The sequence below is a fragment of the Dermacentor andersoni genome, unplaced genomic scaffold (assembly GCF_023375885.2).
Source record: "Dermacentor andersoni unplaced genomic scaffold, qqDerAnde1_hic_scaffold ctg00000039.1, whole genome shotgun sequence".
Taxonomy (NCBI): Eukaryota; Metazoa; Arthropoda; class Arachnida; order Ixodida; family Ixodidae; genus Dermacentor; species Dermacentor andersoni.
Window position 1 is genome coordinate 28,219,727 of NW_027314752.1, and position 26,124 is coordinate 28,245,850.

Sequence of the window (26,124 nt, forward strand, 5' to 3'; positions counted from 1 at the left end):
TTATGATGTTAAATAAACATATAGTAGTATATAAGGAGAGAGGAGTTTTTTCTTCCTTTCTCGATCAGTGATACATGTTCTCATGACCATGTAAATGACCACTAGTAAGCGTAAGTATGGAGCGGGAAGGCTTCTTCACGTCTTCGTCTCACGGCACACTTTCACACCGCAGGCTGGCTGCTGCTGTGATGTCTGCAAAGGAATTCCCGAAGGCACTTATCTGCTGACGGGCTTTCTTCAAAGGAAAGCGTTGTCGCATGAACGATGGCACCACGGCCGGCACCACGGCCGGCAACACCACGAGCTGTCCCGGCATCGCCAACAGCACCCGGGGGATCGCAGACACGGCAGCCTGTGGTGTTCTCGCCGACCGCTGGAATGGTGAGACAGCAAGCAACCGCGATGTCCATGGCCGAAACGCCGGTGGCTGGTGCGCAGCGCGGGACCTATGTGCCAGTGCGGACGCCGAGCTTGGAGCCACCGGCCCTGCCCGCCATCCGAGGCTGCCCCGCGGGTCTGGAATACCTGACCAAGATCGACCACCTACTTGTCCACCAGGCTCTACAGCCCATGGAATGTACGTGTCACTCCCCACTGCGGACGATGGGCGGATGAGTCTTGGAAGTGACGACAAACGGCACCTAATATCAGGACGTGAGAGAGGGACTCACAGCTGCGCTGACTATTCTTCTGCAGCTTTGCAGCTATTTTTGCAGCTTTGCAAGAAAGGTGCGAGAAGACGTGAAGGGAGCGTGCGTGGAAGTAAGACAGCATTGTAATCTCTCCGATATGAATGATATTTCCTCCGAAAAGTGTGAAATTGCAAGGAAAGTTTACGCAAGCATCCTAACTCTTACGGATGTGGAAGGCTTCAGAGATAAGTCATGCGTGCTAATCACGAGTTCGACAGTATGGCGCAATATTTAGGACGTCGCTAACAGCCACATTAAAGCCAATGCAATGACACGTGGTTATCTTTTTCTTGTATACTAACCTTATTTCATTGTTCGCGAATGCGGTCGCTCGCGCAGCGTCCTGTGTGTCTGACATTGTAATGTCCGCATAAAAAAGGAATCCCGTAAATGACGTTACTAGGACACTCAAACACTGCTGTCGATGCTTTTTCCTGGAACCTTATTTAATCATCGGTCTCGCGACTGACTTTTTGGCAGAGACTACCAAAATTATTGGAGGTAGTGAAGAGCAGCCTAACGCCTCATTTCTTCAATCAGAACTGATATAATCGGAGCTCTTGAGTTACATTTTCATGCCATTATTGTTTCTTTATTGAACCCTTTGTTACTTGTAAGAGCTTACCTATTGGTGGTCTTGGTGCGTTATTTCTCACTTGAATTTCTGCTTCTCAAATCAGCCTAGTCAGGGTTCACTGCTGTGGATTATGCACGTTTTACCATGGTGGAAGCATATACATATCTTCGTTGGTCTCCTTCGTTACGTTTGGTAATGCGATGTTTATTGCAAAATGAGCTTCATCAAAACAGAATATTTGGTGAATAAGTATACCAAAAATTTCGTCTACCCTTAACTTCGCCTTTAGGAGTTGAAAGCGATAGCATTCACAGATTTCAGACTGAAGCTTACGCTTCCCGGCATGTGCGGCTTATGTCTACTTAGTGCTTACCGGGAAATGCTGGCGGCGAACGCAGTGCACGAAGACGACTTTCTGGTAGAAACGCGGCTTTCTTCGTGGGCCCATCCAGGAGATAGTGCAGAGCAGCGCCACAAGGTTTACATCATTTTTTTGTTTCGCACGTTGGCATTCCAGCAATATTCAACATTTAATAAAAAGGATTGCGCTGTCGCTGTTTTGTTTCATGACAGTTGTTTGTGGGCGGTCATTCTCGTAATTCATAGAAATATGTCAAGAATGTAAGACAAAGTATATGAGCAACATTAGTGTTAGAGTGGTGTGGCAATATAACCCGCATATACCGCATGTCACATAGCAAGGCCGAATGAATACTTATAAACATGTGTTCGGGATAATGTTAAGTCCACCGACGCCGGATTTCCTTTGACGAGGCCCTTAACGCTATCACGTTAAGAAATGTTGCTTTTGTTTACATTCGGTTGTTGCCCCAACCGAAACTGTAGCCCCCGGGCATTTCTTCTATCCTTTTTAAATGCAAAAATACTTGAAAGCCTTAAACGATACAATATACAAAATACGTTGATGTCGAAATTTGGCATGCGCTCCCAGTGCTATCGATTGCTTTTCTTGCGCGTCCGCTAGGTCGCGATCCCGTGACGGTAACTAGCCAATGGGCAGCTTTGGTGCGCAGAGAAAATGGTGGCGCCGTACATACCATGCTCCATGCATGTAGTGCCATGCACGCAGCCGGTAACCCGCTAATCCGTAAGCAGAAATACAGTATTAAATTAGCGTTCGCAGCTATAGCGTACGCTATACGCTACAGTATAGCGTACGATAAGCAGCACACGTTTTTTACAGCTTTAGTTGGCCTGCAAAATCTTCGGATTTCAGATGCCGTATTCCGTCGTTGCGGTTATCTCCCGATAGTAGCAACAGGTAGCGTAGACATCTCGAATGTTTCTTTTGTTAGGTTTCGACCCGTTGAAAACGAGAAGCGATCTCGAAAACACCACAAGGTTATCCGTAATACTCTGTCGTCGAAGCAGCCTGAGACTAAAGGGCAAGATATAGTCCGGCGTAACGCGCGCGCGCGGCCACGCGCGGCGCGGTTAAGCGACGTCGGTGAAAAGCGCGCACTCTACAGTCCGGCGTCGCGGCGTAGCCGGCGTGCTTAGGCGTGCTTGGCGAGCACAACACCGCCGGCGCGGACATAGAGCGTGTTCTATTTCACGCGGCTGCCGCTAGACCAGAATGCACCGCGCGCTGCAGCGGCAGCGAGCAGAAGGCAGAATGGCGGCCTGCGGTGCGCGTACTGACAGTGCGGCTGTGGTTTTTTGAACATCCGTGTGGGATGACAGCGCGAGTGAGGACGCCTGCTTGAAGCGATTTGCAACCTTCCATGTGTATACGATGTGAAACGCATGGACCACCGCGACACAGAGCGCAGGAACAACGCGTGGGAAGCTATACAAAAGCAGTGTGGTCTCGCCACAGGTAAGCTGCATTTCGCAGCTCCTGTACTAGCTGGTGGTAGTCGCCGAGTTGAGGAGCGCTTGTCGAATAGCTTTCGCATGTACATGCATGGTCCGCTTCCGTTTTTGACGTAGCCGAAATACTAGCAATGTGAGTGCGATGTACTCGCTGTCAGGCACGGCGGCCGCATTTCGATGGGGGCGAAATGCGAAAAACACCCGTGTGCTTAGATTTAGGTACACGTTAAAGAAGCCCAGGTCAGAAAAAAAGTGGTTTTCGCACGTAAAACCTTATGTTTTTTTTTTTCTGGCTGTCAGGACAAGTTAACGCCATCCCGCAAAAGTTTTCATTTTAGCGCACAAACAGCGCGCGGAACGAGAAGCGCGCGCGCCACCCGAACGACGAGCATGCGCCATGTAAACAGCTGTTCGCCGCGGCGAAGTTGCGCTCCCGGACGCACAGATGGCGCCAGCCTCGAGCTGCGCGCGCACGCCGAACTCTAGAGGAAGCAAATTACTTGCACCCCTGGCGTCGCTAGCGCAGCGTATCCGACTTCGCCTGCCGCGGCCTGGCGCGCCGAGAACGCCGGACTATATCTTGGCCTTAAGCGAAATACGTTTACACAGTCATTTGCTACGAACGAAGAGCATTTTACAAAAGCAACGCCAAATTCAGTTCCAAGCGGGCAGCCGGGACCGTCACCATGTTTTACGCAAACTCCGCAAACCCCGCAAAGACGCTGACGTTAAGTCTGAGAAATAGCGTGCGTATGCTACACTGTATCGGTCGCTTAGCGTTCTGCGTATGCGCAGTGACGACCCGCTATCTTATAGCGTACGCATTGGCATAGCGTACGCTAAACTAAAACTGGCTAATAACTCTAAGGACACTCTAAAGCTTTCCTATACGGATTTAGGATGTGGACACGCCAACTGCTGTGATATCGTGCTACCTTCACACCTGGCAACTTTTTATAGGTTTCGTGAGGCTAGTACTTTGGGCATGGTCGCGACTGGGCGCGAAATTCGGAGGCCACACCAGGCAACACTGATATCTCGACGAGGTTCACAGTGCAGAGCACATTTTATTCTTGAGAAAATGACCACGTTCACAGTTGAAAGCTTGCCCTCATCGCACAAATGAAAAAAGCACCAGCAGTCTCTGAAATCTGCTTATCATACATGTGAAGCCCGAATAGTTTCAGCCACAAGAGGAAAGGCACGGGTACAAACAGGAGGCATCGCAACGAAATATTGTTACGATACAGCAAGCGCTTACGAAACATGGAACAAACGAAGACGGGCACCTGGGCGTGGCACGAGCTGGTTTCCATCTTTGTCTCTGGCTGCACTGCTCTTGTAAATACGTAATAATTGCTTGCTTTGTCTGCATCTCTCCACACGTAATATTGCGAGCATATATATTATGGGCGTCATCTTCCGCATATCTATACAGGGTCTCTTCTGAAAGTAGTAGGACTGTTTTTTTCCTTGGTGAACAAACGCACGAGAGGCGGTCTGCGTGGGCAGGATCGGCGAAGGGGAATATTGTGAACGCTGGGAAAAATCGCCAGTCGGCTCTTGGCCCATGAAGAGAGCAGGTCGCTTGTACTGTGAACCCCTGTCGAAACGTCTTGTTACGGAGAATAATGGAGCGTTTACTGGATGAGCGATGCGCAATCAAATTTTGTGTAAGGGTTCGTAAAATCGGCAAAGAGAATCCCAACATAATTAAGGAGCCCTGTGGTGATGCTTCCATGGCTAAATCAGGCGTTTTTCATTAAGCAAGGTATTCTGAGAAGGTAGGGAAAGAATGGAAGACGACGGCCTCGCGGACGCCCTTCTACCAGAAAGACAAACGAAAATGTGTCGCGAGCGAAAAATTTACTGAATAGAGATCGTAGGATGAGTGTCGCAATGATTGCTGTTGACGAGCATTCCTCAAACCCAAATTTTTGAGATCGTCACAGAAATCTTACGCGCGAGGAAAGTGTGCGTGAAGTTTATGTCGGGAGTGTTGTCATAAGAGCGAAAGGCCAACTGGAGAGCTTTCTGCCAGGATCTTTCATCATGTCGATGAGGACCCCGACTTTGTGGACAATGTAGTGACCGGAGACGAGACGTGGGTGTTTGATTACGCCCAGGAGAGCAATCGGCAGAGCTTAGAATGGCACACCCCTCCTTCCGCTCGCCCCAAGAAAGCACCAATAGTCATCCACAAAGAGTTCGTACCACCCGGACCAACAGTCAATGCAGTTTCTTACGTGGAAGTCCTCAATAGACTGCGAGAAAGCTTTGTTCGTGCCCGCCCAGCCATCGCCAAAAATTGGCGGCTGCACCATGACAACGCGCTGAGACACATGGCGTTACGTGCATTGAAGTATCTTGCACAGCTCAAGGTGGCAACGCTGCTTCAGCGCCCCTACAGCCTAATATTATCGACAGAATAATATCGACGCTCAAGGGGAAGCATCACGCATCGGTAGAGGCAGTTCAACGGGCTGTGACGAGGGAGCTAAACAGCGTTCCGGTCCGGGCGTTCCTAAAAGGCGCACGAAAGCTGGATAACTCGTTGGCATCAGTGTATGATGCGGAAGGGTGCTACTTTGAAAAATTCCGATCGTTTATACTATTCTCATGAATATAACTTAAAAAGCAATGAGTCCTACTACATTCAGAACATACCCTGTATAACCATCACTGCCGCATCACATCTTCATGTTTGGTGCGCTATCTCTTGAATCGGGAATAAAAGCATCGAGTAAAGCCACTGCTTCTCAATCGTTGAGGTGCTTTAAGATCTCTTTGACCTCTCCGAATTCCTCGCCTGGAGCGGCGTTGGGGTCGCTGCTTACGACGAGTATCCACCAATATGTCCCAAGCCGAGCCTGCAGCGGCCACCGGCTCCGTTCAAGTGCCAGCCACCCTGCCCTCCTGAATAAACGCAGTCGTCAGCGCGATCCTGAGATATTCCCTGACCTGCCTGGCGATGATGGTGAAAGGTGGCTTGACTGCTACGAACGAGTAAGCTCCTTCAACCACTGGGACTATGCTTCTAAATTACAAAATGTTGCCTGCTACATCACTGAGGACACCATGAATAGGTTTAAGAATCACTATCAGGACTTCCGTAAGTGGTCTCCTTTCAAAGAGCACCTGTAACATATTTTTTACATGCCTACAGTCCGCTCTAGTGTTGCAAAGAAGCAGCTCCCTGAGCGCTTGCAGCATTGTGGCGAGTCCTGCACGTCGTATATTGAGGACGTTCTCGTGCTTTGCCGTTGCATCGGCAACGCCACGCCAGACACTAGCCGTGTCCTCCACCTACTCAAAGGCGTCGGATCTATCCTTTTCAACGCCCTTGCGGTGCGAAATCCCATAGCTGTACACCACATCATCTCTTTGTGCCAGCGCCTTTGCAGCCCCTCTGCAGCCCAACTCACCATTCCCTCACCAGCAGCGTGACCAGCAGCACTGTGATCCGAGCTCTTATTCGAGCTCTCATTTCTGAACTGCAATATCACGATCTGTTACCTTCCTCCAGCGCTCACGTTAATCTTGCTGCTACCGGCCTACAAGGCACTATTATGAACAGCGCCAATCATCCAGCCCCCTCACCTTGCCTGACGCCACCTTCATACGCCCACGTTGCTGCATTGCCACCCTGATTTCCTTGCGCCGCGTCGCCTGTGCCTGTTCAAAGTCAGGTTGCACCTTTTACGAGCGCCCAATCCGCCTGACTTGTCTGCCTGGTTTCAGTAACGTCCAACTTGCTACTACTGCGGCATACGTGGGCACATCTCCCAGTTTTGCCGACGCCGCCAATAGGACGAACGACGCGGCAACGCTGCCTTTGAGCACGATGCGCAGTCTCCTTATGAATGATACAACGGCCACTTTCATGATATCCATCTCCGCCCGGCTTATTCAAATTCACATTCAAATTCAAATTTATTTACCAGACAATATGCTGGAAGGTCCGCTGGGCTAAAAGCCGTAAAAACGGCTTGACGGGGCCCAGGTAACCGTTACATGGCAGCGGCTATACAAGGTACGGAGGAAACGGACTAAGATACACTGCTTTAAAGGCAAAAATGAAAAAGATGCAGAATACATTGCGTAATATAACATTCATAAATCACACAAATACACTTGAAATACGATGCGCATGAAAATGCATATGCAAATTTCGACACATAGTACCGCATATTTACACTCACACAAACACACTAAAAATGCAGCAAACAACAACAATGCAGCATCCAACAACAATCCAGCATCCAACAACAATGCAGCATCCAACAAGCCTCCCAGTATCGGCACCTAGAGACTCCGCTCCCCATCGCGATTCCGGCGCTCCAATTCCCCGCTTTGCCCCGGCTTTAAAAACACCTGTCCAGCGTCCCAATAAACAACCAGTGCAGTTATTAGGAGGAGAGCTGTAGGTTTGCGAACTGTTCTAATTCCTCCCGAGCGCTCACCAAGCATGTTATCGATGGCTGTGGAAGGTGTGCGGTTATTGGCTTTCGTTGACACGGGAGCTACTATTTGTGTTATGCGCACGTACTTCTGCTCTCGCTTGTAAAAAGTGAAAACACCTTACATTGGACTATCTCTGCGTGGAGCAGATAAATGAATGAATGAATAACGCCTTTATTAGAAGGAAGGGGATGGCTCTAGGCCGCTGTTGGGGATTAGGAGAGAAAGGAATGTGCGATCGCGGATTGTTGGCTGAATCACATCTTCATCTCATTCTTTGATATGTCGCTTTATGCAGGCTGAGGTGCATGTTCAGTTCCACCGCTCTCGCATGGGCTGGTCGACCCCTTCTACACTACTCTAAACAAGCCAACTTGTCTGCCATATGTCGCAGTGGCTTTCTATGTTTCAGGGTTAGTTTGCAAGCCAATTCCTGGTGTTCCCATGTCTCCATGCAGTAAATGTTTAATGTTGGATCTCCCTTGTGAAAAAGCTGCACAGTTCCAAATGAGGTGTTGCAAGTCTGATCTGCATGGTTTCTGGGAATGTGTGCTTCGGGTATAAGTGTTTGCAATCCTAGCTTGTCTGGGTTGGTGCAATTTATTATGCATGTGTGGTGTGTATGCAGCGTTGGCCGTAACCTTATTTAAAAAAAACCTCTTCCGTGCGAGTAGGCCCGCCCTTGTCGTCAAACACATGTATTGATGTAGCATCTAATAGTCTCCGTTTACTGTCTGCTTTAAGTTTAGTGCGAATTGAATGCATGAGTGCTCTGCTAGGAGAGCCGTCGCCCAATATCTTACGTATGGATTTTGGTCCGCGGGGTTTGCCGAGGAAATGGGGTGTGGAAAGCAGTGCGTGTAATAAAACTCACCCGCTTATGCAGCAGCTGCATGAGCGGCTGCGTTTCACCCATCCGTGCCGGTGTGCCCCAGTGTCCATAGGATTTCAACATTTGTCCCATTTACCTGTATTCTCTTTAGCTTTTTTCTGGTGTTGTTGCCTACAGCATCATCTGTCGTAGGCACCGTTAATGCAGTCAACGCTTCGTACGAGTCAGTACGGATACGACAAATATTTCGCACACTTTGCTCTACAGTGTATCCCATGTCAATGGGAATGGTGTTGACCAGTCCCCATATAGCTAAGAGTTCAGCTTGCAAGGTTCCACCCCCGGGGAGCTGACATATGTGATAGCCATTGTGTTGGGGTGCACATGTGCTAACCCAGGCCATCTTTGCTATGTCGTTTGTGATTGCAGCGTCCGTGTAGATGTCAATGCTGTGCTGCTGCATTCTTAGTTCCAATCTCTTTTCAAATATTTTTCTAGCCTCAGCGTTTCGTCTGGCGATAGGGCGTTGTTGCCTCCGCTTGCCCAGTGGTGCTTCCCATGGTGGCGTTAAGGTCACTTGAGCGGGCTCTGGCTTCGCATGGACTTATTTATTCCATGCCATGATCTGTTTACCTTGAGTCGTGTTCTCCAACCGCGGGAGCGCATTCGAATTCGTGCTTTATTGATTATGTCCCGTAGGGGTGTAATCGTTACGAGCTTGAGCGGGTCCTCGTTCCTGGTGTGCTTCGGTAGCCCAGTGATCGTACGGAGGGTGGCCCTGCGTAACCTTTCTGTGTCCCCGAAGTCTCGTTCAGAGAATTTGTACACGGGTGCCCCGTAAAGAGTCCTTTCAACCGCGAGAGCTTTTCCAAGTGTTTGACACGCTTTCTCACGCGCTCCGCCATACTTGCTCGATATTCGTCTAGCCATGTGCAACAGCAGTCTCCATTTTTGCTTTATTGTGCGAACCCATACCTGGGGGCTGTTGCAGCTAGTAATCTGTGCTCCGAGGATCCTAATTTGCCAATTCCTCGACGTAATATCACTTTGGCAGATGTGTAAAGTGATCCGCTTGTTTACGTTGGTCGCTTTCTTTCTGTCTACCGAGATAAATTCCGTCTTCTCTGGCGAGAGTTGCAGTCTGAGGTTATCTAAAGTGCTGCTAAGGCTCAGGATCGCTACTTGCAGTTCAGTTTTCATTCTCTGTATGTCTGAATAATCCACCGCAACCGTCCATATTGTTATAGCGTCGGCGTAAATAGTAAAACTGGCCGAAGTGTCTAGCTCAGGACTTTCTGCCACTCGTGTCTTGGCCAGATTGAATAGCTTAGGTCTGAGAATTGAGCGCTGGGGCACTCCCCTATCCAAGTAGTAGGTCTACGGAGTCCATCCCAGTACCTTGCCATGGAGCTAGAATGGTCTGCTTTGGAGGAAGCTACAGATCCAATTGTATGTTCTTTGGCTGGGGCACCTGCTTGCCAATTCCTGAAGGATGGCCTCTTGTTTCATGTTATCGAATGCTTTACGCATATCGACTGCAAGAATATAGTCAGGCATCTGTTAGCGAGACTTACGGTTGATCACTCTGCGGAGAAACCACAGGCAGTCATGTGTGCCCATGTTCGGCCGAAAACCTGCTTGTGCAGGATGCAAACCTGGTTGTACATATTCAATGTAGTGCTGTATTCTTGGGTGTAGCATTCTTTCTATCAATTAGCAGACAGCTGACGTTAGAGCTATAAGGTGTATGTTAACTGGTTTCGTGTGGTCTCTGCCGGCTTCGGTATCGGGTAGACGAGAGATAGTTTTAGTGAATCCGGCACTGGTGCGGATTTCCAGGATTCATTGATAATTGTTAAGAGCTGCTCTTGAGCTTCATTGCTGAGGTTTCGAAGTTCTTGCCAAGTCACTCCATCGTTCCGGGAGCTGACCTCGTTTTGCTTTGCGCAAGGGCCGCTACGAGTTCACTCAGGGTAAAGAGCGTGTCTAGCTCCTCTTTCGTATTGTCTATCGTGGCAGAAGGCAGCGGTTCCGAAGGTGCCTCGGCAGCATGTGGGAAGAAAGTGTGGATGACAAGGTCCTCCAGCACGGCAGGCGCTTCTCGCAAAAAGAGCTGCGTGACAGGAGACGCGCTTTTCTTGCTCTCAAGCAGGCTTCTTAAAACCTGCCATAGTCTTTTTAGACTGGGTTCTAGGCCAAGCTTCACGCACGTATTGTGCCACGCGTCTCCTTCGAGTTGTTGTTCGTATTCGTTGATTGGTCGGTGTTGATGATTAAGGCGCCTTAGGTTTTTGCTAGTCTTTCCTTTATACCGGTATCGCTGTGTGAAGCAGTTGACCGTCCGCCATAGATTTGCAAGGTGCATATCCATGTGAGTTGTATTGTCACCTCATGGGATAGTTTCTCTTGCCTCTGGCCATGTCTCCGCTACGATTGCGCTGAATTATTCAAAGTGCGCGGAAGAGACCCGGTGGCCATTCGAAATTTTTTCCAGTAAAAACACCCTTTCTCTCCTCTCTCAGATCTTTTTGCGATTGATCGTGATAATTATTCGTGAAGGGTTGCTTCCCCATGTCATTGCCTTTTGAGCCCTGGAGTGGCTAGTGGCAGATCGGGAGTTGGGTGCTGTTGTCGCGCGTGTTGCCCTATGCGGGTTGATGTTTCTGGTGTGTTGAACATGTCCAGAGTGGACATTTCTATTGCGTCGTGCAGTATGCGTCCTCTCAGGTCAGCTTTGGTGTAGCCCTATGTTTGATGCTTGGCTTTAAAGTCTCCCCCCAATAGAATGGGAAGGCCTCCTGCTTGTGCCTGCACCTTTCCGAGCCATTGGTAGGAGTCATTCCAGTGCTTGCCCATTAAGGGTCTGTAGTACGTGGGGACTGCCGGTGGCCATGCGGTCATAGCTTTACTGCCACAATTTCTCTGAAATCATTACACAAATCTGGTGTTTGTATTTCGGCTGCGCTGAAATCGTGTGTAACTAAAAGAGCAGCTTCACTTTGCACTTGTTGGTTTCCTTTGCCCTGGTGTAGTTTCGTAGCTTTCTGAAAGGTTCGGTAACCTGGAATAGTGCATGGTCCCCTTGACTCCTGTAGAAGCACGACAAGGGGTTTGAATATTTTAATTGGCGGTCTTAGTTTGGATCCATTCTGCGTAAAACTTCGACAGTTCCATTGAATGCATATAGGCCATGCCGTCTTTTTTCCTTGCTGGCTTACGCCTTTTAGGTTCATCATACTGCTTCTGAATATTTCTCTCCATTTCAGTGAATATCGCCTGCACCTGAGTTTGCATTGCATTTGTTACCGTCTGAAACTCCTCGCGTAGGTTCTTTACCAGGCGCTGGGTCTCAGTGTATCTTTCCTGCCTTTCAATGCTCAGCATCTGCGCATACGCCATCTTGGGCTGTTAGTGGTTTTGACACTGACGTTGCCTGGTTCTGCTGAGTGTGTGCAGGTCCTGCGTGTTGCAGATTTCTAGAGTTTACCGTGGTTTTCCGTCTAATTGATCGCCCAACTCGACTGTTGCAATGCGTGCGTTTTTCTCGGTCTGCCGGCGTTTCTGATTCACGTTGCCGTGGCGTTGGCGGTGGTTGCGTATCTTGTTGGTCTGGTGGTAGTTGGGCTACTATTTGCTGCAATCGTGCTCTCACCTGTTGATTTTCCTTTCTTAGTTGTTTTATTTGTTGCTCATAGTGAGCGGATAGCGTGGGTTGTGTGGATGTTCCCGCCAACACTTTTTAGACCAGGTCACTGTCCTCTGACCTTCTATGTTCCGCACGACTGTCTTATTGTCTTTCGGTGCACGGCTAGGACATGCTGAGTTTGGTGCTATGTGGCCCTGTTTCTGGCATGCGACACAGAATAGCTCTTCGTCGCATTCGTTGTCTTCAGGGTGTTTTCTACCACACTGCTTACAAACATCGTCTGAAGGGCAATACAAGGCAATGTCTCCCAATCTGTGACAATTGTAGCAAGGTATAACCTCTGGTCTGTACTCATGCACCCTTGTTATCTCCTAGTCGAATACGAGCCTGTTTGGGGGAGATTCCGTGTTAAATGTCAGCAGCAGCATGTTCGTCTTCCCGAGCAGACATGCCTCTAGGACAGTTGCCGTCTCGCATCTCAAGTGATCCTTGATATACTCAATGTCTGGCCGGGACACACCTTGATGGCCTCCCGACTATGCCCCACCTTCTGTGTTGGCGCTCTTTCAATTATCACTTCATACGTACGAACGCGACAGCTCATTTTCTCAGCCAGTCCTGTCAGCGCCGCAAGGCTCTTCGCGTGCTCTTCATCCCTGACAGTAACCTTTATGCAGTTCGCTGTAGGGTCATAGCATAAAATTGGTAATTCTGCAAGTTCCCAACTTCTTGGTGTCATCTCTAGTGCTGCTGTTATAGCCTGCTTAGGGATGTTACGCACGTGTACCTCGTTAAGTAGCCTGATAGAGAGGGCGAAATGAGGTCGACTTACCCGCTCGAGGCGAAGCTGTTCGGGATTTACTTTTCTGCTTGGTTTCCGCTTGCTGAAAAAGGACTATTATAGGCTTCCGTTGTACTCGTTGTCTTCATCTTTGCTATCGTCGTTGTCGTCCTTGCGTGCATCCTGAATATCCATTTGGTCGTTCACTTGCGACTAAATCGATACGGTTTATTCCGACATGCGTGCATATAAAACAATGTACGTATGATGCCAACAAGATAAGGCAAAATGATACAGACAAAGCATGTTTCCTGTCTAGGCCTACATTCTGGTTCGCAAAAATACGGGTAAGCAGTATTCAGCCCTCCACGCTATGGTACTGCACGCGCCATAATTGGTGTTATCCGTCACAGTCTGTAATTTTATTCCCGTGCACTCACAAATTTATTTTAGGTTGGGACTTTGTCTCTTCGTCGTCCGCTTTGATTTCGTACCATCAACGCGTCCAAGCGAGAGACCGACCATTCTACTGAGGCTGACGAAAGACGATTGCCTTTTTTTCATAGATGCCACTTCTGTGCTCCCTCCCGGTCACGAGAAACTTGTTATCTCTTCGTACCCCGCCATCACCGATGAGGATGTGCTTCTCACTCCGTATGGCTGTTCAATTTCCCGTGAGGTCTTCGCTTTATGTCCGGTGCGTTTCTAAGGTGGTTGTACGTTCATCACAGCTGTTCATACAATCCAAGGCACCACTGTCACGTCCTTCGTGGACACACCACCAGTCTCAGTTTTTCCTCTTGCTGCTTCTCGAACTCCGCCTCGGCAGGTAAATCTGCCACTCCAATCGTCTTGCTTCCGCAATAAGCCCTGAACCTACCTCTTCACAGACTCACGTATTGCTAGATTTGCTTACGAAGCACCACTGATCCTTTGACGCCAATTCGCCTTTACTCGTATAGACTGCCGTCGTATCCCACCGCATCGAGACCAATCGCAAAACTATTGTACGCCGTCGTCCCTACCGGTCCTCCTTACCAGAACGCCTAATCATCGAGGAGAATGTCGCCGACATGCTGGAAAAGAACATCATGCGCCCCTCTACAATTTCTTGGTCATTACTGGTCGTTTTCATAATCATCAGCAGCAGCCTATTTGATGTCCACTGCAAGACGAAGGCCTCTGCTTGCGAGGTCCAATTACCCCTGTACTGCGCCAACTGATTCCAATTTGTGCCCGCGAATTTCCTAATTTCATCGCCTCGACTCGACATCCTCGACTGCAATTTCCTCCCCTTGACACCAATTTTGTGACTCTAATGGTTCATTGGTTATTCATCCTACGCATCACAGGGCCTGCATAGCTTCATTTGTTCTCTTAATGTCCATTGGTATATCGGTTATGCCCGTTTGCTCTCTGATCCACACTACTCAATTCCTGTCTCTTAGCGTTATGAGAAGCACTTTACGCTCCATCGTTCTTTGCGCAGTCTTAAACTTGTTCTCGAACGTCTTTGTCAACCTCCAAGTTTCTGCCCAATATGTTAGCACCGGTTGAATGGATTGATTGCACACCTTTCTTTTCAATGGTAGATGTAAGTTGCAAGTCACGATCTGGGAATGCCTGCTAAGAATTCCATACCATTTTTCTTTCTCATCAGATTTTCTTCTCATGATCAGGATCTCCTGTGAGTAACTGACCTAGGTTAACGCAATCCTTCGCCGACTCACAATCTTGAACCCTTGGCAGGCTATTGGACATTATCTTTGCCTTCCGCGTATTATTCTTCAACCTCACTCTTACACTTTCTATGTTAAGGTTCTCAATTATTTTTTTAAAATCCGTCCCCACGGTCGCTGCGCAGGACGATGACAGGTGCAAACAGAAGGTTACTGAGATATTCACCGTTGAATCTCATTCCTACATCTTCCCAGTTAATTAGCTTCAATAATGCTTCCAAGCATGCAGTGAATATCATTGGAGAGATTGCGTCTGCTTGTCTGACCCTTTTATAGGTATATTCCTATTTTATAGGTATAGAACCAAGGTTTCTGGGAAATACACAGATTTCCCAAGATGTTCGCGTATGCCTCCTTAATCCCTGCCTGTATGACTGCTGGTATGCCTACTAAATCGAATGCATTTTCATAACATATAAGAGGCATATAGAGAGGTTGATTCTACTATGCAGATTTCACGACTATCTGATTGATCAAACGGATGTGACCTATAGTAGAATATCCCTTCCTGAAGCACTGCTTTTCTCTTGCTTAATTGAAGACAAGTCTTGCCCTTATTCAAACGAACATTATTTCGTGAATATTTTCTGCGGTCCAGTAAGTAAGCTAATGGGCCTTTATTATTTCAATACTTTAACGTCACCCTTTCGTGGATTAGTATCTTGTTGGTGTGCTTCCAGTTCTCTGGAACTGATCAAGTCCTGAGACATTTTTAAAGAAGGGCAGCATGCTTTTCAAACGTGATAACTCCTCCATCTTTGCTTACATCGACTGTTTTTCCATCTTTTCCTGCCACTTTCGGTGGTTTGATGTCTTGCAAGAGTATTCTAATTTTTGCGCTAGTTATGCAGGAAGCCTTTGTATGCTGCTCCATTCCCACCTCGAAATGCGGTAGCGCTTATGCTCTGGGTACTGTACGAGTGAGTATGGAATTCTGCAGCTGTTTTTATTATATCTTCGAAATTGCTGATGATATTACCCTATTGATCTTTCAGTGCATGAATCTTTGCTTGTGCTATGCCGAGTTTTCTTATGGCTGATTTCAAGCTGCGAACATTTTTGACTGCTTCCTCTGTCTTCCTCGCGTCATAATTTCGAATATCCCTTGCTTTCTCCTCTTTGAACGGTTTTGACAGTTCCGAGAATTCTATCTGATCTCTTGAGTTCGGCACTTCCTTACACTGTCGTTTCTTTATTAGGTCACTTGTTACCTGGGATAGTTTGCCTATTGTTGCTTAGGTACGTTACCTGCACCTTCAACTGCTGCTTCTGAAGCAAGCTTAGTTAGGGTTTAATTCATTACCTCTGTCACCTTCATGTCTCTGATCAAAAGCTGCATATTTGTTTGCAAGCACCAGCCTCAACTCGGCAGCTTTTACCCTTTCTAAGTATACGTTGGCCAGTTTCTTGACTAATTTTGCTCTTCCTGTCTTCATTTGAAGGAAACCTAGCCCTCACTAACCTATACCCACTGCACACTACTCTACCTAACACTTCTGCATCCTGCACTATGCTGGAACGGCAGATATTATGGAATCATTTGGTTTCTGATGTATCCATTAGGGCATTTCCGATTCCTGTTACTACCCTTCCTGAAGAAGGTATTTATTATTTGGAGTTTGTTGCTTTCCGCGAATTTACCAACATATATCGTGCAATGTTCCTGGTATCGATGCCGTGGTTGCCCATTGTTTGTGCTCCAGCCTGCTTTTTCCCCAATTTTGCATTCAAGTCTGCCATGACTACAGTATACTGAGTTTTCACTTTTCTCACCGCTAGTTCAACACCTTCTAAACACTGCTCTATTTCTTAATCATCATGACTGGAGGTTGGATCATTGGTTTGTGCTACTTTTATTCTATACCTCATATTTAGCTTTATTAGGGCTACCACTACTCTCTAAATAATGCTGTAAAATTCGTCAATGTTGCCCGCTAAGTACTTATTCATTAGGAATCCTACCGCGCGTGGTTTCTTAGGTGGAACTCCTCTGCAAGAGAGGACATGTTCATTGGTCAGCAGTGTATAAGCCTCACCAGGTCTTCTAACCTAAATAAGGAAAATATCCGACGCGATGCCTGATAGTTCCTAAGAGTCCTGCTAAGCTAGCTTCAGTCGAAATGGTTTGCGTTTTCACCGTTGCCATGTTCAATTTTCAGTTGCGGCCTGTCGATGTCCACAGATCAATAGCACGTTCTGCCGCGTCGTAGCTCTGACCGTCGCCTTGGTCATGTGTACTGCAGCTGCTGAAGACTGAGGGCGACGTGTTATTTGTGGGAGTCATGATGGAGGTAGTGGCAGAATACAACACCAGGGAGGTATATTGCTGTTCTCGTGAGGGAGTGTCTTTTGTTGAGGCGTAGCGGCTCTCGTAGTTTGGTTGCACCTAGGCTTGTATAGTTAACACCACTATCTCTCAGCATATTTCTTTTTTTTTCGATTTTAGGCGTCATTCTAAGCCGGGGGATGTAGTGTAAAGGAGGAGTTCAGATGTTCTACTTCTACTCCATGCCACTTAAGCAGTATAAAACCTAAATAAAGAACACACACAATGGATTCGGACTTCTCAACATCGAATCTGAACGTCCGAAATAGCTCAGTCAGTTGACCCTAGAGGCTGTGAGGTCTCCTTAGGGACAGAAGCCCAACCCAGAGCAACGTAGGTGCCAAAAAACTAGCTCCGGTTGCCCGTGATCTGTGATCGATTGTAAGCGCGCCACATGTGGCCCCGGTCTGCAGCGACGGATTCTGTAGTGACCACTTATTTAACGAATTAAGAATTCTATGCGCCCCACTGGCTCGAGAAGACTGTCGACCGATGGGCCCTAGACGCGGCGTGCAAGCTTCCCGGTAGGAGCGACCTTTTAGAACAGATTTAAAAAGCCACTTATGAGCCACGTTTCAGACACATCTTTTGGTCGGGCGTAAGGACTATGCGTGAGATTTTTTGATCTTTTAAAGAAGGGAAAAGTTATCGAAGCGCTGCCTAGCTCGATAGGTAGGATGGCAATATTCCTACGGGGTCGCCATCCCTCCTTTGTCTATTTGATGGTCAGGCACCCACATATTGCACACTGATCGTATCGGCCAAGGAATTAGCGCAGTGCTGCTGCAGTGCGACCGCGCTTATCGCGAGAAAGTCGTCGTATATGGAAGCCTCGTTATGACTTCTGCGGAAAAGAAGTACACAATCACCAAACCGGAGTTCTGTGGTCCCTGTAGGAATTGATCTCATGCATGCACGGTCGACATTTCACTGCTGTTACCGACAATCAGGTTTTATGTTGCTTGTCAACGTTCGAAAGCTTGCCAGGACGGCATGACCGCTGAATTTTCAGATTCAGATGCTGAGAAGTATTTGATTTCGATCTCGATTACAAGTCCGGAAGAAAGCACCAAGTGGCCGACGCACTCTCCTACGGCGCACTACCGTCTTCTTTCGATCACGTTGTGTCACCTTGTCAACATGGCCACGTGGACGCCATGTTTTCCCATTTACCTATTGCCTAACTGACCACGTTGTCATGCAGCGGCCCTTCTGCGTTTTCAGCTAACCAGCGCACTGATCCTAATTGCGATGATACCATGGATCACGCGAACGACTCAACGATCGATTCAACGCTTCGAAGACAGCCCATGCTATTCAAATCACAGAATGGTGGTCTCTACAGCTACAGTTTTCCTTCGGAGGACCATCGATGGGTTTCTGTCGTAAAGTGATCTCTCGGTCCTGAAGTTATGCAGGCTTCTCACGATGACCCGACGTCAAGCCACTTGCGTAACTACTAAACCTGTGAGTGAATACGCAGTCGATTCTTCTGGTGAGGTCTTTCAAGCAGCGTAGATCGAAATGTCGCAATCGCCCTACCACTGCCCCCACCGGTATGCCACAATACCTTGTCCAGGAGAACCCATCGCTGTCGTCGGCATTGGCCTTTACGGCACTTTTCCGGCCACTGCCGTGGAGAACCCATGGACCATTACTACGGTGGCTCACTTGACACCGTACACAGAATCTACCTCTGTCCGCTCAGGGAGCTCTTCGGAAGTGGCTCCCTTCTTCCTTCAAGCCATCTACTTAAGCTATGGAGCCGCACGCACCCTTTTGAGCGACCACGGCAAGGCATTTCTCTGAAAAACGCTTGTTGAAGTTCTCCGAGCTTGCAACACCGTGGACAAGACGACGTCCGGCTACCAACCCGAAACCAAAGGGTGACAGATTGTATAATTCACATGCGCAGTGGTATGCTGCCCATGTGTGTCCAATCTGACCGTCGTAGGTGGGATGTCATTCTCACCTTTGTAACATTTGCCTGCACGAACACTGTCCAGCGTACCATAGGCTACTCTCCGTCTTTCCTGGTCCACGGCCGACATTGAAGCTCTGCCCTCGGCGTTTTTTTTCTTTTTTTGGTCCTGTAAAGCCTTTACACCATTCATTTGTGAGCAGTTTGTGTCTCGTCTACCTAATGCCGCAACCATGTTCACATAAACACCGAGGCTAGAACACATAACACCGAGCACATAAACACATAAACACATAAACACCGAGCCAAGAACACAGCAAGAGTCCTTATGGTGCCACGCACCATGTAGTTTCTACCACCCTGGTGATGATGTACTTCTGTTGACTCCTGTGCGAATGGCTGGTTTATGTGAAAAGCTTCAATCTTGTTACATCAGCCCCTACAAAATCCTAAAGCAGACCTCCTCAGTGAGTTACAGCCGTACGCCTGTAGAAGCATTGACTGAGCCATGCTTCCACGGGACAGAAATCATACATGTTTCGTGCCTCAAGTCATTTCATCGATGCTCTATGCTACCTTAATTTGCGGCCAAGCTGGCTGCTTCCGTGCATGGGGCAAATTAATGTCAGCATTTATATTACGAACGTCATCTTCCTCATCTGCATATAACCAGCATGGTTGCTTCGCATCTTATTATTGGGCGCAATAAAATCATCGAGTAAAACCATTGCTTCTCAATACGTTGCTGGAGGTTTGTATATGCCGTTCTCACCACGGAGCTCGGCAATGGTCGCTACATGCAGTTCGTTACGACGTCTCACGGAGAAGACACACCCCCAGCGTCGGCTACGACTCGGCGTGCTCCAGTCGTGACGCATTCCTACGCTCGTAACAAAGGTCTGTTTTTATGCTTTCACGTCAAAGAGTGGATCAAGATATATGAACACGATAGCACTAACAACAGCTGGAATCCAACAATCATGCTCACTAACGTTCTTTTTTTTGCCCAAGCGGCACCCAACGCTTGTGGTACCGAACACCCGAAGACGAATTATTAAGCAGGGGCACTCCTAACTTCATGAACTGTTCGGCTACTCCTTCGGCCGCACAGTTGCAGCAAAAAAAGGCACTTACGACGCGTTCCCAGAGCCCCACAGAGCCCCACATTTCATACATACAAGACGTGTGGGCTCTTTGACGCAAAGCTAACAAGATGCCTCAAACAAAAAGGTGGCGCAATGTTTTAAAGGGTAGCGCCGATTACGTCTTCAACTTGCTCAATTTCGGCAACGTTTTTACTACTGATGCCATTATCAAAGAATGTCGCCGCCTTGAACAAGCTAACAGCCGACGTATCACGTCCCCCATCGTGCGACGGCCAAATAACGCTGCCACCGCTGCCACATCGACTTGTGAAGACCATCCCCTCCACACAATCTCATGTGACAAGGCAACTCACGTCGTTCGCCATGAGCTCGAGACCACGTACTGATGTCATATACGAAATCGTTCCAGCCAGCCTTGGAAAATCCTCCGCTCCGACCACTAGTGATATAGTACATGTTGCCAGGCGCAAGCCCTACAGCTCTTTGCTTGGCCCCAATATCTAAAGGGACTGGAACGGTGTTTTCACCACCAAGGTGTATCTTCCGATACAAGAGGTGTGAAAGCAAGCGGGGATACCCGATATTCTAATTAAAATTAGGAGAATAAAATGAACCTGGGCGGACCATGTAATGTGTAGGATGGGTAACCGGTGAACGATTCCATTTACAGAATGAGTGCCAAAAGAACAGAAGCGCTGTCGAGGATTGCAGAAAGCTAGGTGGGATGATGAAATAAGCATCTTTGCAGGTGCAAGTTGGAATCAGTTGGCGCAGGACAGTGGTGATTGGGGTCGCATGGAAAGGGCTTCGTTCTGCTGCGGACATATTAATAGGCTGATGATGTTGGTGACTACGGGTGCTTAAGAGACTGTTGCAAATGAAGACGAAGACGGGCATCTGGGCTTCACACCAGCTCGCTTACACCTTGGCGTCTGGCTGCGCTGCTCTTGTATATAGCAATTTGTTCCGTTGTGTCAGTCCAAACATAACAAAGTGTTGATTCGATCACTGACACTATTACTCTTTGGGTCCTTGTATTCTATTTTTGATTCTTGGGCGTGACCATGTATGGCTATTCAATGAAAAATTTCCCAGTGTTGTGCACATAGACGTCGAATAACATGGCCGTTGAACATTGAACGCATTCGTAAAACAATTTCCATTTCAATTTCAATTTCCATTTGTCCCGTCTCCTTCCTTGTGTCGTGTGTGTTTTCGCGCCTGGTAGCCAAGATCCATTTATACGAATGGACTGTATAGTAACGTGAATTCGGTTGTCACATACACAAAACGGCAGTGTTAGCAGCCCAATGCATTGACACTCAAAACGCTTCCGTAAAATAGTCTATACTGCAGCTCAACCGAAAGTTGGGCAAGTTCATTCGGGTTCATACTGTGGCTTGTGCGTGGGTTGTCATCCAAGGTGGTCTGTATGTTTTTTTACAGCCCACAGCACAAGTCCATATTGGCATGAGTTATAGCCGTGCACAACTTCCTGTGGCAATAAAGGGAAAGCTACGAGGGCGGAGTTTCTGCAGATGTGTTACTGGGTCAAGCAGTCAGGCCACTACCAGACTACCGTATTTTCCGGTGTATAAGACGCACCCTTGTATAAGACGCACTCGCCATATATGAAGGCTCTCATTGAAAAAGTTGGTATATAAGACGCACCTGTGTATAAGACGCACCCCAATTTACCCACTTAGGCTAGTCAGGGTTAATTAAACACGCTAGATCGACCATCACCACTCAACCACTGAGCCACCGCGGCGGCCTGTGAGAAGTTCTTAAGCAACGCTAAGTGATCGCAAAAGGCAACACTCACGCCATACCCGCCCACGTTTTAGCAAAAAAGAAAGAAAAATACGACGAAAGAACTCTCCCATATGTCCATAACAACATTTTATTTTTACTTAAAACCATCGAAGTCTTCATCTTCGGATGCGCTCTCAAAAAGCTCGCCCATTTCTGGAGGCAACGCGGCTGAAGCATTCTCTTCATACTCAGAACCGCTGGTCTGATTGTCGTCGTGCTCGGTTGGCGATGAAGCTAGCAGGCCAGCCTTCCGGAACCCTGCAGTTATGGTTGCCACTCTAACAGCACTCCAGGCCTCATGGACCCACTTCGCAACTTCGCTGTAAGAAGCGCGCCTCATGCGTCCAGTTGCAGTGTAGCTGTGCTCGCCTTCCGTCATCCACGCCTCCCAAATACGTCGCAAAATAGCTTTAAAGCTGCGGTTGACGGAAATATCCAAAGGCTGTAGAACCTTCGTCAAACCACCGGGTATTATTGTAGGGGTACAGTTCTTCGCCTTGATTTGCCTCAGTGTCAAGTCAGTAATGTGCGCCCGCATGCTATCCATAACCAGAAGGCCTTTCCGGGAGTGAAAAAATCCATCCGGGCGCTTCGAAAAGCACTTTTCGAGCCAAACTCCCATCATTTGCTCAATCATCCAGCCCTTCTGGTTACTTGTGACAATAACACCAGGCGGAAAGCTTTCTTTTGGCATCGTTTTCCTTTTAAAAATTATCATCGGCGGCAGCTTTGTTCCGTCAGCACAGCACGCAAGTACGACAGTGAAGTGAGACTTTTCGTGCCCAGTTGTTCGTACTGTGACAGTCTTATCACCTTTCTGAGCGACACTTTTTGACATAGGGATGTCAAATGTTAGAGGCACTTCGTCCATGTTTACGATGTGGCTGTCGATGATGTTATTCTTTTCGACTTCCTTCTTCACAAATTCATGGAACTTCTCCACTTTCTCTCCGAAATCGTCTGGTAGTTGTTGAGACATTGTCGTTCGCGCTCTTATTGACAAGGCTTTGCGCTGCATAAATCTATAGCACCATGACGGCCCACCAACAAAATCAGCGGCGCCGATTTCACTCGCCAAAGTGCGTGCTTTCAAGCGCAACTGCACGGTTGACAGAGCCCTACCTTGAGCCCGTTGTTCAAGAGCTCACTTGAGGAGCCGGTCTTCAAGTTCAGGCCACCGCGCCTTCTTCCCGCGGTCAGCCTTCTTTCCGCTCTTCATCGCCTGCAGTTTAGCGGACGACTGTCGCCACGTGCGAATCATCTTCTCGGTGACGTCGAAATGGCGGCCCGCAGCCCGATTTCCGTTTTCGGTAGCATACTCGACCGCAGATAATTTGAACTTTGCGGTGTAGCTCTTGCGCAACTTCGGTGGCATACTGTAGTAAGACCGAGCACGACAGGTGTAGGTAGTGGAAAACACACGCCGAAGTCACCAACACAGACGTAATACGTATACGGTTGCGAAGTTGCAAAGAATGACTAAAAAAGAACGCCGGCTTGGCTTGTCTTGACAATGTCGAGAAGCGCGACTGTCGCCATCTTTGGGAATTTCACATTACTTTTGCTTGCGCCTCCGAAACGACCGCGTGTTTGCGATTCTGGAAGTCGTCATCCCCGCCGTTTCATGATAAAGTTCACCTAAAAAAAGTTGCGCACGGCGGTCCCCGTATTGAAGTATTAACCGTGCTACTACCGCATCATTGGTAGTGATATTTTTTCGGTGAAAAAAGCTTGAGCATGAACCTGAGTAATTTCTGAACCCGCAAAAAAAACGAAAAATTCGCATATAAGACGCACCCTTGTATAGGACGCACCAGCAAGATTTTTGGAAAAAAACCGCGTCTTATACACCGGAAAATACGGTATTAGCATATGCTCAGTCGACGCAGCATTGTATACGTGCGAGGGTTCTAACACCGCGGGAAGGAAAAGCCTCAAAATTGGTAAACGTCAACACTCGGTGGTGTGTTTCGTCTTACTTAGGCCTTGTAAAAAATTTCTTTGTGTTGTATTCCCCAGCTTAAATTAACGCGGAAGATAAGGCAGGGCTGTTCTCTCAAGCGCTCTCCCTGGTTCGAGCTTCGCCTCCGCAGCCTTCGCTACATTGCCACAGGAAGTTCTCAACAAAGATCCAATGTCAGAACTGACAAATGAATTTAACTGCAAGCTGTGAAAAGTAAAAAAATATATATAACTCTGAGCACGATGACAGAGGCGAGCACACTCGTCAATCATCGAAAATCTGATGGGCGAAATCTGAAGCGTCGGTTATTTATACACAGCGCGAAGATCCTTTCTGCATAGTCGCTGGCATTCACACAATTTCTAGAATGTACACCACCATTGGCATTGTGCATGTAATATGATTAGAGGATGCTCCTCTACAAGATAGGCAACAAATAAAACCAGCAATAACATTCGGGAATGTGTTGCGACACACAAGGGTGAGTCTTGCGCTGAGCGATAACTTCCGACATTTGTTAACCGGGGAAAGACCCCCTATTACTGGAAAAGATAAGGACACGTCTCAATATAGTCTCTACTTTACGCTTTCAATTTCTGAGTTAGTGCAGTAATTATATTCCTAAGAGAGCTAACCGGACAAACGTTCACATAGCCTAAGACTACACACTTGCGTTCACATGTTTAATTTGCGCAGTAATCTTGGGAACCGAGCAGACTAACAAGTACATCGTGAAGAACACCATGGGACCGTTCGTGTTCAAGGCGATAGAGATGTGCGAGCTTACGGCCAGCATGTTCGGCTCCAAGCGGCCCTTCACGATGGTGCTATTCGACTACCGCAACGACAAAGTGTTGCTGCTTGACCGACCATATCGCTGTGACTGCCGCCTCTGTTGCTGCTGCCTCCAGGCACATACATATTCGTCAATGTATGGTAAGACTTGAGTGGTTCGGTCGCAGATATTGCGCATACTGCTTTCCAAAAGGTGGGAGCTTTGGACCTTTCTGTCACATCCCTACAATGCCATCTCGAGCTCTCTGCGCGTCGCAAATATACCCACTCGATTGCTGCAATAATCCGTGATCCCCGCAAAAGCATTGCAGAAACTGCAGGGCTTGACTTCGTACTACCGTGAGAGCAGTGGGGAAGTAGGTAGAATCATAGAGCGGAGGCAGGGAGAGGAGGCAGAGAAGGGGTAAATACGACCACATCCCAAAACGAGTAAAGAGGAGCCTTGGTCCTCTTCACTCGCAGCACATACACATCAGGGAATGTGGGAGAGGCAAAACACAAGGTAACACCTCCCCCCTCCCCCCGCCAAAGTAAGAAAACGCTACTACTAGACACGACAGCTGTTTCAGAAAAGCCGCATAAATTTTTGCTCAAGGTATGGTAAGTTTAGGTGTTTTCAGACGCAGCTGCACGCAGGCCGTGCAGACGCAAAGCCGCATTAAAGCACCGTAGCGTTTAGGCCACACACAGCAGCGGTAGCACTTCAAATCAACACTTATTAGCTAGGCATGGTAGCATTGCGGCTATTGCGTAGTGGACGTTGCAGATTCGATCACGGTAACAGCAGCCGAATTTCGATTTGAGCGAAATAGAAAACAGTTCCTGCACATAGATTTAGTTGCACGTTAAGGAACCCCGGGGGGCCGAAATTACTGCGTGGTGTCCACTACTACAGCGGACTTCCCCCAAACACGCACAACAAAAAGACGTTCGAGCAGAGAAATGTCACCTTTGTCTTTCAGTCACGACGGCACTCTGACATGGCTTGAAATGGCCAAGAGCGTCGTACTTCCGTTAGCGTAGTTTCGCTGCTGACGATTGCACCTGTAGTGATCGCGGTCTTTCTAAGACAAAATGCGCCCCTGTATTCAAGTCAGATAATTGAAATTGTCAAGTTCAACTTTTAGCTGACATTCTTCAGGAGAGATTGTAAAGTACGCCCCCTGACACGAAATCGCCTTTTACGATACCCATTTAGGTTTTCGACTGCTCTTCACGAATCACTAAAATGCAAGGAGAATGCGCGTAAAAGAGCGACGAGCGGATGTGGAAAATGAAAAGCTCGATTCCAATAAGGAGTATCTATATTTTTGTAAAACGTTCTATGACCATGATAAAAATAACTGCATTAGCTCCGCCGAAAACGATTGCTCTAAAAAAAAAAGCAGACATTTATGGAAATATGTGTGACTGAGGGCAGCCCGAAGTAAAACATATATTATCTCTCAGTTGAGAAGCTATCGTGAAACTACCGAGAACGTCTCACATGCGTTTTCGGCATGGTTGGTGGGCTCACTTCGTTCCTGAGTGTTAATGCGCCACGCACTCTGCCTATTAGCGAGGGCCTTAACACCAAAAGCATTCGCATCACCAGACCGTCGCTGTCATGTGACCCTCATGGATTCCTGCTTTAA

The 26,124-nt window shown here is 47.9% G+C and overlaps 1 protein-coding gene across 1 annotated transcript; it reads left to right on the forward strand.

The window, feature by feature from the left end:
• The first annotated feature begins 264 nt into the window (after positions 1 to 264).
• LOC140214339 (phospholipid scramblase 2-like) lies at positions 265 to 24,642 on the forward strand. Its single transcript, XM_072285700.1, has 2 exons — positions 265 to 577; positions 24,392 to 24,642. Exons 1-2 carry the CDS (start codon positions 265 to 267, stop codon positions 24,640 to 24,642), a joined length of 564 nt encoding a protein of 187 aa, XP_072141801.1.
• Positions 24,643 to 26,124: the final 1,482 nt, after the last annotated feature.